Consider the following 14226-nt stretch of genomic DNA (forward strand, 5'->3'; position numbering starts at 1 on the left):
GGCACATTGCTGACCCCTCCTCAGTTCTTCCCTTTCCCCTCTCTCTGTAGGTCCAGCTTCACCTCATGGATTTAGCCTCTGGGATTCCAGCCACTCAAAGTCAAAAAATTCAAGGTCAGTGTGGCTACTCTTCTAGCCTGTGGGACGATGGGTAGGGAGCAAAACAGGGTTGGAACCCGGGTCACTGAAATTTCCTGGTCTTTCATATTCCGGTCAACATGGCTGGATTTAATACTCCTCCTGCTTCTCCTGGTCATAGGGCTATTGTGGTAGCCCCCGAGACTCAAAAGGCCTGAGTTGGAGTAGAAGGGGTCTCTTCTGCTGGGGGAGGGTTGAGGGCTGGGGAGGATGAGCCCTGGAATAACCTTAGCAAAGCAGGAAGAAGCCATGGTGAGACCAGAATTCCCTTCGTCATCCAAGACTATTTGCCTCTAATTCCTTTCTTTATTTTCCTTCCCCACCTCCGCCCTCCTTGTTTGTCCCCTCTCAGAGCTGGGGGAGATCACAAACTTGAGAGTCAACTTCACCAGGCTGGCCCCTTTGCCCCAGAGGGGCTACCATCCCCCCAGTGCCTACTACGCAGTGTCCCAGCTGCGTCTGCAGGGGAGCTGCCTCTGTCACGGCCACGCTGACCACTGCGCCCCCAGGCCCGGAGCGCCTGCCGGCCCCTCCACCACTGTGCAGGTGACAGCCCAGGGTGGGAAGGGCAGAGGGGAGGTGGGAAGATGAGAGCAGATTAAGCACATCCTTGAGGCTCCGGTAAAGCAGAGTGGGCACTAAATTTAAGATTTGGGTATTGAATATTTTGGCAACGGTGAGTCTAAGTGGTTATCATTTCAAAGATAAGAACTTTGTAGCACTTTCTGAGACCTGCTCTATGGTTTGGGGAGGTTTTTATTTTCAGTTACATTTAAGTATATATGTGGGCGTTAGGGGGAGCTTCAGACAATGCTTCTCAACCCTGGCTACACATTACAATTTCCTGGGGTCTAAAAAAATTGCTCTGACCTCCACGCCCAGATTCTCTGATTTTATTGTTGTTTTTTAAAGCTTCCAGAGGATTCTAACATACTGCCAGGGTTGAGAGCCCCTGGTGTGGGGACTCTAAAGTCCCATCTAATGGTGAGCTGTGGGGCAGGACGAGAGAACAGTCTGACCCAGAGGCGAAGTCGACCGCAGACCAGCCGAGTCAGATGCTTCAGGGTTGGGGTCAGAAGCTGCAGTGTACCAACAACCCAGGGGCTCCTGCTGTGAAACCAGACCTGAGAACCGCCAGCAGAGGAGGGAGAGCCTTGGGCCAAGAAGCAGAGGGAGCTGTCATTTCACTTTCCTGGGGCATCAGTTCTTGTGTCAACATCTGGGAGCATGATATTTACCCTAGTGGCAGACAGGCATGAGGAAATCATGTAAAATAACCTACGAGGGAGCTACAGGTGCAATGAGCATCCGTCAGCTTTATCATTGCCACTTCTGGGCCAGGTGCTGCCTGGGCTGCAGAGGAGGCCAGAGGGAGACCCGCTCTGGGAATGTGTGATCTGTTAGGGCCCATAGACAAGTGACCAGAGCACAGGCCGAGCGGGATTGCTGACATGAGGACTACAATGTGCTGTGGGAGTTAGGGGAGGAGAGAGCACGCCCAGCCCCACGGTTCTCAATCTGGCTGCCCAGTGGAACCAACGCTTTAAAAAGTACCGACGTCTGAGCCTTGTCCCTGAGATTCAGATTGAACTGGGTCTGGGCATTGGTATTTTTTTAAAAAGCTCCCCTGACGATTCTGAAGTGCATCCAGGATCGAAATCTATACAATTAGAGGGACCAGGGAGGCTTGGTGAAGGAGGTGCCATTCTAGCTGGCAGGATTTTGCTGGTGAATAGAGAGAGAAGAGAATTCAGGCAGGAAGAAACACACCAGTAAAGACCAAAAGGTGGGGAAAGCGGGGCTCGTCCAGGCAGCAGCCGGAAGTTCCGCTTGCTGTGCTGTTAGGAGGAAGTAGGAGAGAAGAATGGAGCATATGTGATGCGGGTCCTTGAATGCCAGGCTGGGGGTGGTGGGCCTAATTTGGAAGACAATTAGCACACAATAGCTCTTCTATTTTTATACCTTAATGAGTCTGGTAACGATTCATCATAGCAGTCCAATTAGCCAAACAACTGCAGGCAGAGATTGTTGGAATATAAATTTCCAGAGGGCCCACGAGCTTCTATAATCACACAGTTTACCAACAAGGGTGTCTGAGCACCTTCCAGGTGTTGCTTTGGAATGGGCACCATGGGGATGTCCAAGCGCAAGGAATGAAGCTTTTAAAAACCTAGCCAGAGGAGGCACACAGACACACACACACACACACGCACACCAATGGCACACAAGCAGGCAGCTGGGAGTGTCGAAGGTGCTGAGTGAAGGCTGGAGGACCCTGAGTGGTGGGCTGGAGGGTCAGAGGGGAGAGGGCAGGTCCATCCCTGGGACGTCCTTTGATAGTTGTTCCTGATGACTGATGGCCCCCTCTCCTAGGTCCATGAGGTCTGCGTCTGCCAGCACAACACCGCCGGCCCCAATTGTGAACGCTGTGCGCCCTTCTACAACAATCGGCCCTGGAGACCTGCGGATGACCAGGACCCCCATGAATGCCAAAGTATGAACCTGGGATCACCCCCCTCCCCTGTAGTGACTGAGTGGGGTGCTGGGCCTTAACGACCTCACCTGGGACACAGGGAGAATCTATTCTTTATTATTTAAGTCTAAAGGTAAGTGCATCCCTGTGATTTAAGCTCTCCTTGCTCTGTGGGGATGGAGAGAGAATTTGGGTGGCATCCTCCCACCACCTCCCCCTTCGTCCTCAGCCAGGCCCCGAGGGACCAAGGCTTGGTCTATGCTTCTGATGCCACATGCCTTTTGTGGTATCCCCAGAGCCTCCTTCTTCTGGTCTCTCCAGTTGCCTTACTTCCTGTAGGACATATGTGGTTCCCTGTTGTCACTTCTCCTCCTTCAGATGGCCCCCTGGAGTCAGGGCCTTTGTCTGTATAAATGAGGGAAACAAGGGTCCCCAGCCCAGAGAGAGGCAGTGACCCAATGGGAGATCCATGGTAGTCCTGGGGGCGGGTTGGGATGGACCATTCAAAGGGGTCTTTCTTTGGCCCAACACGGACATTATTTTGGGGTTGGTCCCCACGCTGGGAGTCAGGAGGCATGAGTTCTTACTCTACTCTGCTTTCTTACTGCCCATATAATCTTAAATAAATTACACAAGCCTTCCTGGGCTTCAGTTTCCCCATTTCCCAGACCTGAGCATCTCGCGGAGTTGCTGGCCATGCCGATGAGTTAGCGTGGAGCGTGCTCTGTAGACGGCAGTGGTGCTGGTCAAACGTCAGCCCTGGGAATCTCCTTTTTCAGGGTGCGACTGCAATGGGCACTCGGAGACGTGTCACTTCGACCCAGCTGTGTTTGCCGCCAGCCAGGGGGCACACGGAGGGGTATGTGACAACTGCCGCGACCACACTGAGGGCAAGAACTGTGAGCGATGTCAGCTTCACTATTTCCGAAACCGGCGTCCTGGTGCTCCCATTCAGGAGACCTGCATCCGTGAGTAGGGGCTCGGGGGATGCAGGGTGTCATCTGTCCAGGACTCTGGGCACAACAGAGCACATGTCCTGGGGATACACAAGCCCTCGGGAAGCGTGAAGTCTTGGTTGTGTGTCAGGACTTGTGGGCAATGGTTTTAACTTAGCCGTGCACTTCTAAGCAAATCACCTAACCTCTCTGGACCATCAATCAATCAGTTCAAACAATCATTGTGTAACCCTTATTTTGGGCATAGGAGAGAAAAAAGTAAATACAAGATAAAGTGCCTTCTATCAATAAGCATGCACACTGTTTGCTAATATAAACCACACACACATGAAGAGGAGGGGCGAAGCACTGTGTCCACGTATATGTTATTGCCTTTACCATGTTGTAATGTGGGTAGCTCTTTATTTTTCTGTTTCCCCTAACATGGAGAACTCCTCCGTGGCAGGGATTATGTCTTAAATCCTCAGGCCTCACACAACGACAGGCAAATAATTGATGCTACGGAATGTTTATTGAATGAACCTATGGTTGTAATGTGATGGAACACCCAGGAGGGACTTAGCTCGTCCACAAGGGCCAATGAGTTCATCTAGGAGACAGCAAACTGGTGGAAGCCACCTGATTCGGGCGGGGTTAATCGCCAAAGTCTTTCTAGATGAGGGAAGAGTCTTCCTTTGAGACCGTGAAAGCGTTTTGGGTTTGGGGGTGGGAGAAAGCTGCTTCACTCCCTGTTCGTATTATTTGTTTGTGGAAAGAGTGCGAAAGACCTGAATTTGACTTCTGTTTCTAGCGCTTACTTGCTGTGTGACCTTGAGTGTGTTCCTCGACGACGTCTCTGAGTCTCAGTTTCCTCGTCTGTACAATAGGGACAATCATCCCACCTTTCAGGGTTATGGTGAGGATTACATAAGGCACCATGTAGGAGTGCCCGGCATATTGTAGTCCTTCAGTAAATAATGACAGCAAAAACTTCTATAGTACTTAACATGGGCCAAGCGCTGTCCACCTGCTCTACATTTACTCATTTATTCCTCATAAGAAGCCTATGAGGGTTGTATAATTATGCCCATTTCATAGATGAGGAAACTGAGGCACAGAGGGGTTAAATAGCTTGACTAAGGTTGTAAACCAGTAAGTGGTGGAACGAGGATTTGAACCCGGAATCTGGCTCCTGGAATACATTCCTAACTCCCTCCTTTTCTTCTTTGTTCCTGCTGCGGTGGCTGCTTTTGTCCCTCAGCCTGCGAGTGTGATCCTGATGGGGCAGTGCCGGGGGCTCCCTGTGACCCACTGACCGGGCAGTGCGTGTGCAAGGAGCATGTGCAGGGGGAGCGCTGTGACCTGTGCAAGCCAGGATTTACAGGACTCACCTACGCCAACCCGCAGGGCTGCCACCGTGAGTAGGGGCCCCAGCCTGCCATGGTGTGGGGCAGGCTGCATGGGACACGAGACCTGTGACCTGCCCTGCTCGCTGTGCTGTGTGCCAGCTGCTGTGCTACAGGCCTCCAGCAGATGGCAGCACAGGTCCAGGTTGGAAGGTGGGACTGAGTCAGCCAGTGGGTGGGAGGGCAGGTGGCCAAGCTGCCAGGTACTGGAACTGGTGGGAAGACACAGAGGCCTTGTGAGTCAGCCAGGTTACCTGGAGAGAACGGCCCTGCTTGCTTCTTTTCCCAAGATGGGCCCCCTCCTTGATGCATGTCCTTTGGGGGCCATCCCTGGAGCTCAGCAGCTCTCCCTCCTGCAGGCTGTGACTGCAGTGTCCTGGGGTCCCGGCGAGACATGCCATGTGACGAGGAGAGTGGGCGCTGCCTGTGTCTGCCCCATGTGGTGGGCCCCAAATGTGACCAGTGTGCTCCCCACCACTGGAAGCTGGCCAGTGGTCGGGGCTGTGAACCGTGTGCCTGCGACCCCCGCAACTCCCTCAGCCCCCAGTGCAACCAGGTATGCAGTGGGGGTGGCCCTGGGGGACCCTCAGCAGGAAAGGGGTCCTGTCCACCCGCTTCTGTCTCCTCTCTACGCAGCCTCTCAGGCCTTTCCCAAGTCAGACTGGCTGCTTCTGTCCCCATTCCCCTTTGAGGAGGCCACCAAATGTCCCTCCCTCTGTGGCCCTCAGCTTTCGGCAATGCCGTATTTGCCACACCTTCTGCAGGGCCATTCTGAGCTTCGACTTCAGAGTTTGTCTTTGGGTGGGACCCCTTGTTCTGGGGGCACACCAGGGAGGTTGGGCAAGGCCCAGCCTGTGAGGGAGGCTCCCTGACGGTGCTCTCCCCCCACAGTTAACAGGGCAGTGCCCCTGTCGGGAAGGGTTTGGTGGCCTGACCTGCAGTGCTGCAGCCATCCGCCAGTGTCCTGACAGGACCTATGGAGATGCAGCCGCGGGATGCCGAGGTGCGCGCTCACTGAGCGGGGGACGCTGAGGCTGTGGCGGGATGAGTGCTTGGGCGGGCTTGTGGTGGGGGGTCTGTGGTCTGGGAGGACTTTTGGTATTGGTACATGTGATGTGGGCCCTGGCAACCCCCTGAGAGGGTCTGCTCCCCATAACACCAGTCGGCATAGACTCCCAGCCCCAGGGCCAGCTGACGTCAGGCCGTCCCCATGTCCCTAGGTCAGGAGGGTTGCTTTGCTCCCCGCTGCCTTGAGGAAGCATTTCCCAGAGTCACGTCCAGGACAGTGGCAGGGAGGGGCGGACGTGCCTTCCCTGTTCACAGATGGAGAAAGTGAGTCCTGAGGCAGAAAGGTGTCGTCTCCCCAGAGTCAGCTTGACAAGCAGTGACAAGAGCAGGGGACTTGGAGCATGCAGACCGGGTCTGCTCTCAGCTCTGCCCTGCTTACAGATGACTTGGGGCCAGTCGCTCCCCCTCTTTGCGCCTCAGTTTCCTCATCTGGGGAAGGGGCCCACTGTACTTAACCTCTCTGTGCCTCACCTGCCCCATCTATGAAAATGGGAAAATAGGGGTGGCTACCTCTGTCACAGAGCGGTTGTGAAGGTCACATGCATGGGATGTGTGTGGGAGACTTAGCACAGTGCCTGGCACACAGTAGGTGCCAAGTAAGTGCTTGCTTTTCTTGCTGTTGTTACCATGATTTTGTTCTGTCCTCGATGGTCTGTTATTCCGTCCTGTAGAAGGATCCTGAGGTCAGACCTCCTCTTCAGGGCTCTCCAACCAGACACCCTAGTCTCCCTGCCCCCCGCCTCTGACCACCCTTTCTCCCCCCCTAGCCTGTGACTGTGACTTCCGGGGAACTGAAGGCCCAGGCTGTGACAAGGCCTCAGGCCACTGCCTCTGCCGCCCCGGCTTGACTGGGCCCCGCTGCGACCAGTGCCAGCGAGGCTACTGTGACCGCTACCCGGTGTGCGTGGCCTGCCACCCTTGCTTCCAGAGCTATGACGCGGACCTCCGGGAACAGGCCCGGCGCCTCAGTGGCCTCCGAAACACCACCGCCAGCCTGTGGGCTGGGCCCGGCTTGGAGGACCGCGGTCTGGCCTCTCGGATTCAGGATGCGAAGAGCAAGATTGAGCAGATCCAAGCAATTCTTGGCAGCACCGTGTTCCCAGAGCAGGAGGTGGCCTGGGTGGCCAATGCCATCCTCTCCCTCAGGTAATTCCCTCTCTGTGCTAAGCACTTAGAAGAATTATACGACCTGGATTCACATAAGGGGCACACTGGGCCTTCCTGACATCGGCACAGCCCTTTGCAGTGTACAAGGCAATTTCATGGAGCTCTCTCTCTGAACCATCACAGCAGTCCTGGCAGGATGGTGTGGTGGGTGTTATTACTTCCGTTTTGCAGGTGAGGAGACAGGCACAGATAGGTGATGTGACAGAGCCACTCAGCCACTGAGGGGCAGAGCAGAGGTAAGAGGAGCACAGGCAGGAGCCAAGCCCACGTTCTCTCAAGTGCCTGGCGCTGCCTGTGGGAGAGTCAGCTCTGAATTAGTCACCCTGGTGGAGGGCACCGAGAGGCAGGGCCCTAAAAATAACTAGTATTTGTCTTTGGAATGGGAGCAGTCCCACCCACAACCCCCTCCTACCATGGAGGCGCCTTCTTAGTGAGATTTGGTTCTGGAAGTTTCTATAATTAGTTTGCGTTCCCTGAGCACTCACTCACTGACTGTTGGTGCCCAGAGCCATCCAGGGATGTGACTGACCCAAGTCTCGAAACTGTGTCATGAGCTCATAGGCACTTGGTAGGCTGTGAACGCAGGCAGGGGAGGGCTTCCATGCCAGGACAGGTCCATGCCCAGCAGAGCCTGGAGGTGGAGGATGCGAGGCTGGCAGGAGGGAGCTGTGGTTGGTGGCGCTGCAAAGCGCGTGGGGAAGAGAGGAGCCTCTGAAAGCTCCAGGCGTGTGGGCCTGAGCAGGTGGATCCTGACCCCCTTTCAGGTGGAGACAACCAGCAGGCAGCAGTTATGGGGGCTCAGGGGGGAGGTGTGACTGCAGAAGACACTTGGGAGCCTCGCTGTGCAAGTCGTGGCTGAAGTCAGCCTGTGGAGACGAGGCGGTGACACTCCTCATGGAAGCCCCTGGGGGAGGTGGAGGAGAATCCGGAGGGTTAGGGTCACACAAGTCAAGGAAGGAGAGACTTTTATGGATCTGTCTGCAGAGGGTTGGAGGAAGGCGGCATGGCCTTCCCAGCCTTTGCTCAGCAGGATCCTCTTCAGCCTGCGAAGTCCCCTGTTCTGTGGCCTTTGCTGAAGGCCTCGGTTTTTCCTGACTCAGTCGCGGTTTCTCCCAGGGGATGGCTGGTTCTGGGAGGGCAATCCACCTCCTATATTTTAGTGAAAGCTCCTCTCCCATCTCAGGCGGAGTCTCCAGGGCCTGCAGCTGGATCTGCCCCTAGAGGAGGGGACCTTGTCCCTTTCGGGAGACCTGGAGGGTCTGGACAAAAGCTTCAATCGCCTCCTCATTATGTATCAGCACAAGAGGGAGCAGTTTGAAGAACTACATGGTGCCGATCCTTCAGGTGAGGAGGGGGACCTCAGACAGCCACACGCATCACCGTGCACCCCACACCGCGGCTCCGCTCCTGCTCCTCCTGCATCTTCAGGCCTCCAGGTCCAGGGGCAGCTCAGTTCCCCTCTCTTCTTCCCACAGGAGCCTTCCGGATGCTGACTGCAGCCTACCAGCGGTCATCCCAGGCCGCTCAGCAGGTCTCCGAAAGCTCCCGCCTGCTGCAACAGCTCAGGGACAGCTGGAGAGAGGCAGAGGGGCTGGAGCAGCAGATCGGAGCAGGAGGAGGGGCCAGTGGCCCCCAGCTCTCGGCCCTGAGGCTGGAGATGGCTTCCTTGCCTGATCTGACACCCACTATCAACAAGGTGACTCATGTCACGGAGCCCCGCTTCCTGGAGACCCCTATCCCAGCTTGTCACACCCAACTGCTAGTACACGTTTCCCCTTGGGGCAATGTGAACTTACCCCACTCCTCGACCCATCCCAACCTTTGGCCCCTCACCGAGTGCTCAACGGTTGCCAAGGAAACAATCTCTGGGGCCTGGTTGCCGTGGAGATGTCTGGCTGTTTGTTTCCCTGGGGTATGGGATGGGAGTGGTTGTTGGGGAGCTTTGGGAACCCTCTTGACACTCCCTTCTCTCCACAGCTCTGTGGGGGCTCCAGGCAGACGGCCTGCACTCCAGGAGCATGCCCTGGAGAACTGTGTCCCCGAGATAATGGCACAACCTGTGGCTCCCACTGCAGAGGCACTCTCCCCAGGGCGGGTGGGGCCTTCTGGACGGCGGGGCAGGTGGCCAAGCAGCTGCAGGGCTTCAATGCCCAGCTCCAGCAGACCAGGCAGATGGTAGGTGTGGCCGAGGTGGGTTGGGCACCTGTAACAGGAGGCAGTGGGGACAGAACCCCTGGGCAAGTCACAGCTCCTGTTTTACAGTTAGGAGACGAAAGCCCAGAGATGTCAGGTGACTTGCCCAAAGCCCCACAGCAAGTGAGAGAGAGAGTTTGGGGCAAGTGTTTTGGGGTTTTTTTTTAGCCGACTCCACATCATTTCTTCTGGGGCCAAACCGGGTTAGTTACAAATGTTTCCCAGGTAGGTCTCAGGTAGCAGGTGTCCACAGAATCCTTGGGGGCTGCTGAGAGGCTCTCTTGGGGCTTTGAGCACTGCTGACCTACACCGTGTGTTGGCAGATCAGGGCAGCCGAGGAAGCTGCGTCGCAGGTGCAATCAGATGCTCAGCGCCTGGAGACCCAGGTGAGCACCAGCCGCTCCCAGATGGAGGAAGATGTCCAACGCACGCGGCTCCTCATCCAGCAGGTCCGGGACTTCCTCTCAGGTGAGCCTGGCCTTTGCCCTCCCTTGGCTGATGTTTCAACTCCTGCCTGTCCCTAGTCCCCCTGTGCCCCGTCCCTGATCTAGTTCATCAGCCAGCTGCCTCCTTCCCTCATCTCCACGCCACCCGGGCCAGGCCCCCATCACTTGCCTGGATGGCCACCCCGGCCCTCTAGTGGTTTGCCCCCCCCCCCCCCCCCGCTCCCTTATGGTCTGTTCTCAACAGAACAGCCTGAAACATCTTTGAAAAATGTGTAAGTGGGATCACATCCCACTTGTGCCTAAAATCCTTCACTGGCTTCCCTTTGATCTTGGGATAAACTCCCAACTCCTTATCATGGCCTCTGTTCACCTCCCGGAGGTGGCCTTGTGTCCTCCCCACTTTGCTCACCAACTGTCCCTGAACAGGCCAGCCTCTTGGCGCCTCGGAGACTTTGACTTGCTCTTTCTCTGCCTGGAATGCTCTTTCCAAGGCTGCTGATTCCTGCCCTCAAGGTCTCAGCTTAAATATCATCTCCCTCAAGAGGCCTTTCCCGACTACCTCATCTGGTGTCCCCCTCCCCTCCTGGTCCCCTCGGCTGTCTGGCCTTCATTGCACTGCTCTGAGCCTGTGGGTGTTGAATTCATTTTGCTGCAAGTTTGCTGTTTGTCTCCCTGCTAGACTGTAAACTCTGAGAGGGCAGGAAGGGCTGTCTGTCTTGTTCACCGTGTCACTGGCACCTAGCATAAGGCCAGACACAGAAAAGCACCCAACGTTGGTTGAATGAATAAATGAACTGAATCCCCTCCCTTGCCGCCCTGGGGACTAGAAGGGTTCCTGGACAGGACTCAGGAAACCTGTGTGACTTTGGGCAGGTTGCTTTTCTCTTTGCCTCATCTTTCGCTTCTGCAAACCGGGATGGTAGTATTTCACAGGTTTATTCTGGGGATCGAGTAACTGACACAAAATGTGTTTTGAAAAAATTAAAGGTGCCTCAGGAATATGAGTTGATATTATTAGATTTCTGATCCCTGCCAGGGAATTTGCTTGGCTGGGAGCCCAGTGAATATGAGCTGAGGGCTTGGTGTAACGACACTGGCTCTTCTCGCTACTATTGTGGTGTCTTCGCTCCTGGATGTGATGGCAGAATGAGAGAGGCCGGGAGGATCCACTGGGGTCCCATGGCTGGCCTGACGCTGTGCTGGGGTCAGCCTCCCAGAGAGCCCCAGAATGGGGGAGAGTGTTACCTGGGGATGCAGGGAGATGGGGCCCGACAAATGACGATGTGGACAGAGGGGCAGGCCAAAGTTTGGGGTGGACTCACAGATGAGGAAGTCTTCCCCTGAGTCGAGCAGAGGGAAGCTGAATGTCCACCCCCGGCATCCGCCCCAGCCAGGGGGTGGGAGGCAGGTAGGAAGTCTCTCTGGGGTGCAGCCCGGACTCATGGACAGGCAGGGGTTGCAGGGCTGTGAGCCCCCTTTTGTCCTCTCAGTTCTACTTGTGTCTCAGGTCCTTTGATGGGACCAGGGGGAGAGAGGGAGCAGGGCCTGAGAGAGGCCGGGCCCCTGGGAGGGACCCGGGACAATTCAGTCTCCATGGCAGTGGGTTCTAGTCTCCATGGTCCTGGTGTGGGAGACGCATGCACTAGCTACTGTTGGCTCGCAGGCTCACAGCGTGGGGGGGAGAGTGGAAGGCCTTGGAGGAACGGGGAGACGTCATCTTTCCCAGGTCTTCAACTGGAACTGACGAAAATAATAATTCAGGTTTGTTGAGTTCTTACTAAGTGCCAGGCACTGTCTACATGCTTCATGTGTATTACATTATCTAATCCTGACTGCCTACCACTTTGCAGGGGAGGACTCTAGGCACAGAGAGGTTAAGTAACCTGCCTAAGGGCGTCCAGCTTTGAGGGAGTGCAGGGAGGATTCATCTCACTCCCTAGTCCACACTCTAATTATTGCCCCATGAGACAGACACACACGGGCATGCACGCACGCACACACACACACACACACACGCATGCTTCCGGGCCTTTGCTGATATTTTTCCTCTCCCTGGATTGTCTCTCCTGCCCCACCTCTCCCAACCTGGCTAGTTCCTACTCATCCTCTAAGAATCCTCTAAGGACCCCGTCTCCAGGGAGCCTCCCTGGACCTGTCAGACTGGGTTAGGCGCCCTCCACCATCCGTTCTAGCACCCTGTGTTACCCCTGTCACTCAGGGTTGGTGATGTGTCTGTCTGTCCCACTTGATTTCGAGCTCCATGGGGGCAGGGATCCAGTCTCATTTGATTTTCAGTCTCAGTTGCCTGCATGCTGCTGTTCAGAGCAGTGAAAGTTTACTGAGCCCACCCAGAGACTCGGGAGCCCATGAAACTGAGTTCAAGGCAGACCGAGCCCATGGGCACCGCTGACGTGATGCGGGGCAAAGGCAGGGCCAGAGCTGCACACGGCAGTGTGCTCGTGGTGGGAGGCTCTCTGGGGAAGGTGCATATAAAGCCTTGTTTTGTGAGTCGGACACTGAGTTAGATGAGAGGGTGGCAGTCTCTGTGGGGAGGTCCTCATGGAAGCTTGTAGTTGGGGGTATGTCCATTTGGTTAAACTCAACCACAATTAGGCCTTGGGCTCCTGCAGGGTGCTGCTCTGGCTCTGAAGGGACACAACAGTGGACGAGGCATGGCTGCCGTCTTCCAGGAATGTCCCTCCTCCTGGCAGGGGGAGGGGACTGGGGCTGGGACCTGTGTAGGAAGCTGGAGAGAAAACCTTCTGATTGCAGAGAACCCCAGGGCAAACTGTCTGGGTGGGTGGGCGCCCCCTTCCTACCACAGCAGTACCAGTGGAAGCCACAGAAGTGAATGAGGAGAGGTGGGCAGGAGATGCGGTCTCTGCACTTCTGACCTTACTCTCTCACCCGGAGGTAGTTTGTAGAATTCTTGCTAATTAATTGTTTCAATTCATCCCTTCGGGTTGGGGATCGTTATTCTCATTTCACAGATCAGGAAACTGAGCTCAGAGCAACCCTTTGACTTGCCCCAGGTTGCTTGAATAGTAAAGGGGAAGCCTGGATCTGGAGCCCTTTCAATCGTTTATTCACTCTACAAACACGGAGTGCCTCCATGTGCCAGGCACAGTGCTGGTGGCTGGGGAGGTAGCTGTGAACAAAACCCAGTCCCTGCCTTCATGGAGTTTGTAACAGACACTAAACCAGATAAACGAGCTAAGCATCGGCATGTGGGGGGCGATGGGATGCTAGGGAGAAAGAGAAAGCAGAGCAGGAAGATGAGGAGTGTTGGTATAGGGCGGAGGTTGTGATTCTAGGTTGGATGGCCAGGGCTGGCCTCCCTGAGAAGGGGACACTTGAGCCAAGACCTGATAATCTTCATCTGCCTTTGCAAAAATGAGCATTCTGGCCTGAGGAGGGGCACACGGAAGGGGTCTTGTTGCCAAGGAAGTGGTTCCAGTTCCTGGACTCTTCCCAGTTTAGGGCTGATGATGCTTGTGCTCCAGGCATTGTTCGGTACCAGCTGTCTGGCACCACCTCCTTCTCCCCAGCTGCAGCTTCCTGTGGCGCCACTTAGTTGCCACAGCTGTGCCGACAATCATCCTCCCACAGCATTCCCAGAAATTCTCAGAGAATGGGCGCCTGAATGTGCCCAAGAGGGAACGGCAGCTCCTTGGGCAGCCGGGGTGGAGATGCCACAGTGGGTGCTTCTCATGGGTGCTGCTCTGATCTTGGGTAGGGGTAGCTGGGCTCCCTCGATCTGATGGACAGCTGTCTTCCAGACCCTGACACTGACGCAGCCACCATCCAGGAGGTCAGCGAGGCCGTGCTGGCCCTGTGGCTGCCCACAGACTCTGTCACAGTCCTGCAGAAGATGAATGAGATCCAGGCCATTGCAGCCAGGCTCCCCAACGTGGACCTGGTGCTGTCCCAGACCAAGCAGGACATTGCTCGGGCGCGCAGGCTCCAGGCTGAGGCTGAGCAGGCCAGGTATGGCTCGAGGCCTTGAACTTCTGCCCCGATTGGATTGGGCTGGTGTATGGCTCCCCAGTTCTGTTGCTGGAAGCGAGAGAAGAACTTCTGCAAGTCAGAAGGGTACAGGGGGGCTGGGAGACAGGACGGGTGCTTACTATGGTGAGGGATGGAAAGTGATACACAGCATCCAGGGTGAACTTAACTTGGCATGGCCTGGTCTTCCACATTGGAAACTGTGCCCAAAGCGTGTCTCAGACATAACACATTCATCACGTCTGCTCAGTGGGGTCCTGGGGTGGAAGAGCTACTGAGTAAATGCTCCCCTTTTTGTCTTGGCTGGGAAGGATGTTCTCTGGGACTGGCGAGGGAGGGATCCACACTATTCCTTCACTGTTCGCTCATTCTCTCCCCTCTCCCTTCTGCTCCCC

General features: G+C 55.6%; 1 protein-coding gene across 1 annotated transcript in view; it reads left to right on the plus strand.

Moving 5' to 3' along the window:
* LAMB3 (laminin subunit beta 3) overlaps positions 1 to 14226 on the plus strand; it is a 39367-nt gene that overhangs the window by 19924 nt on the left and 5217 nt on the right. The window contains exons 7-19 of the mRNA XM_046682479.1: positions 51 to 114; positions 491 to 684; positions 2512 to 2632; positions 3391 to 3579; positions 4808 to 4963; positions 5312 to 5508; positions 5844 to 5955; positions 6788 to 7166; positions 8371 to 8531; positions 8663 to 8883; positions 9165 to 9362; positions 9704 to 9848; positions 13606 to 13813. Coding sequence (XP_046538435.1) covers positions 51 to 114; positions 491 to 684; positions 2512 to 2632; positions 3391 to 3579; positions 4808 to 4963; positions 5312 to 5508; positions 5844 to 5955; positions 6788 to 7166; positions 8371 to 8531; positions 8663 to 8883; positions 9165 to 9362; positions 9704 to 9848; positions 13606 to 13813 — 2345 coding nt within the window. The remainder of the gene's footprint in view (positions 1 to 50; positions 115 to 490; positions 685 to 2511; positions 2633 to 3390; positions 3580 to 4807; positions 4964 to 5311; positions 5509 to 5843; positions 5956 to 6787; positions 7167 to 8370; positions 8532 to 8662; positions 8884 to 9164; positions 9363 to 9703; positions 9849 to 13605; positions 13814 to 14226) is intronic.

This window comes from Equus quagga, chromosome 13 (assembly GCF_021613505.1).
Source record: "Equus quagga isolate Etosha38 chromosome 13, UCLA_HA_Equagga_1.0, whole genome shotgun sequence".
NCBI lineage: Eukaryota > Metazoa > Chordata > Mammalia > Perissodactyla > Equidae > Equus > Equus quagga.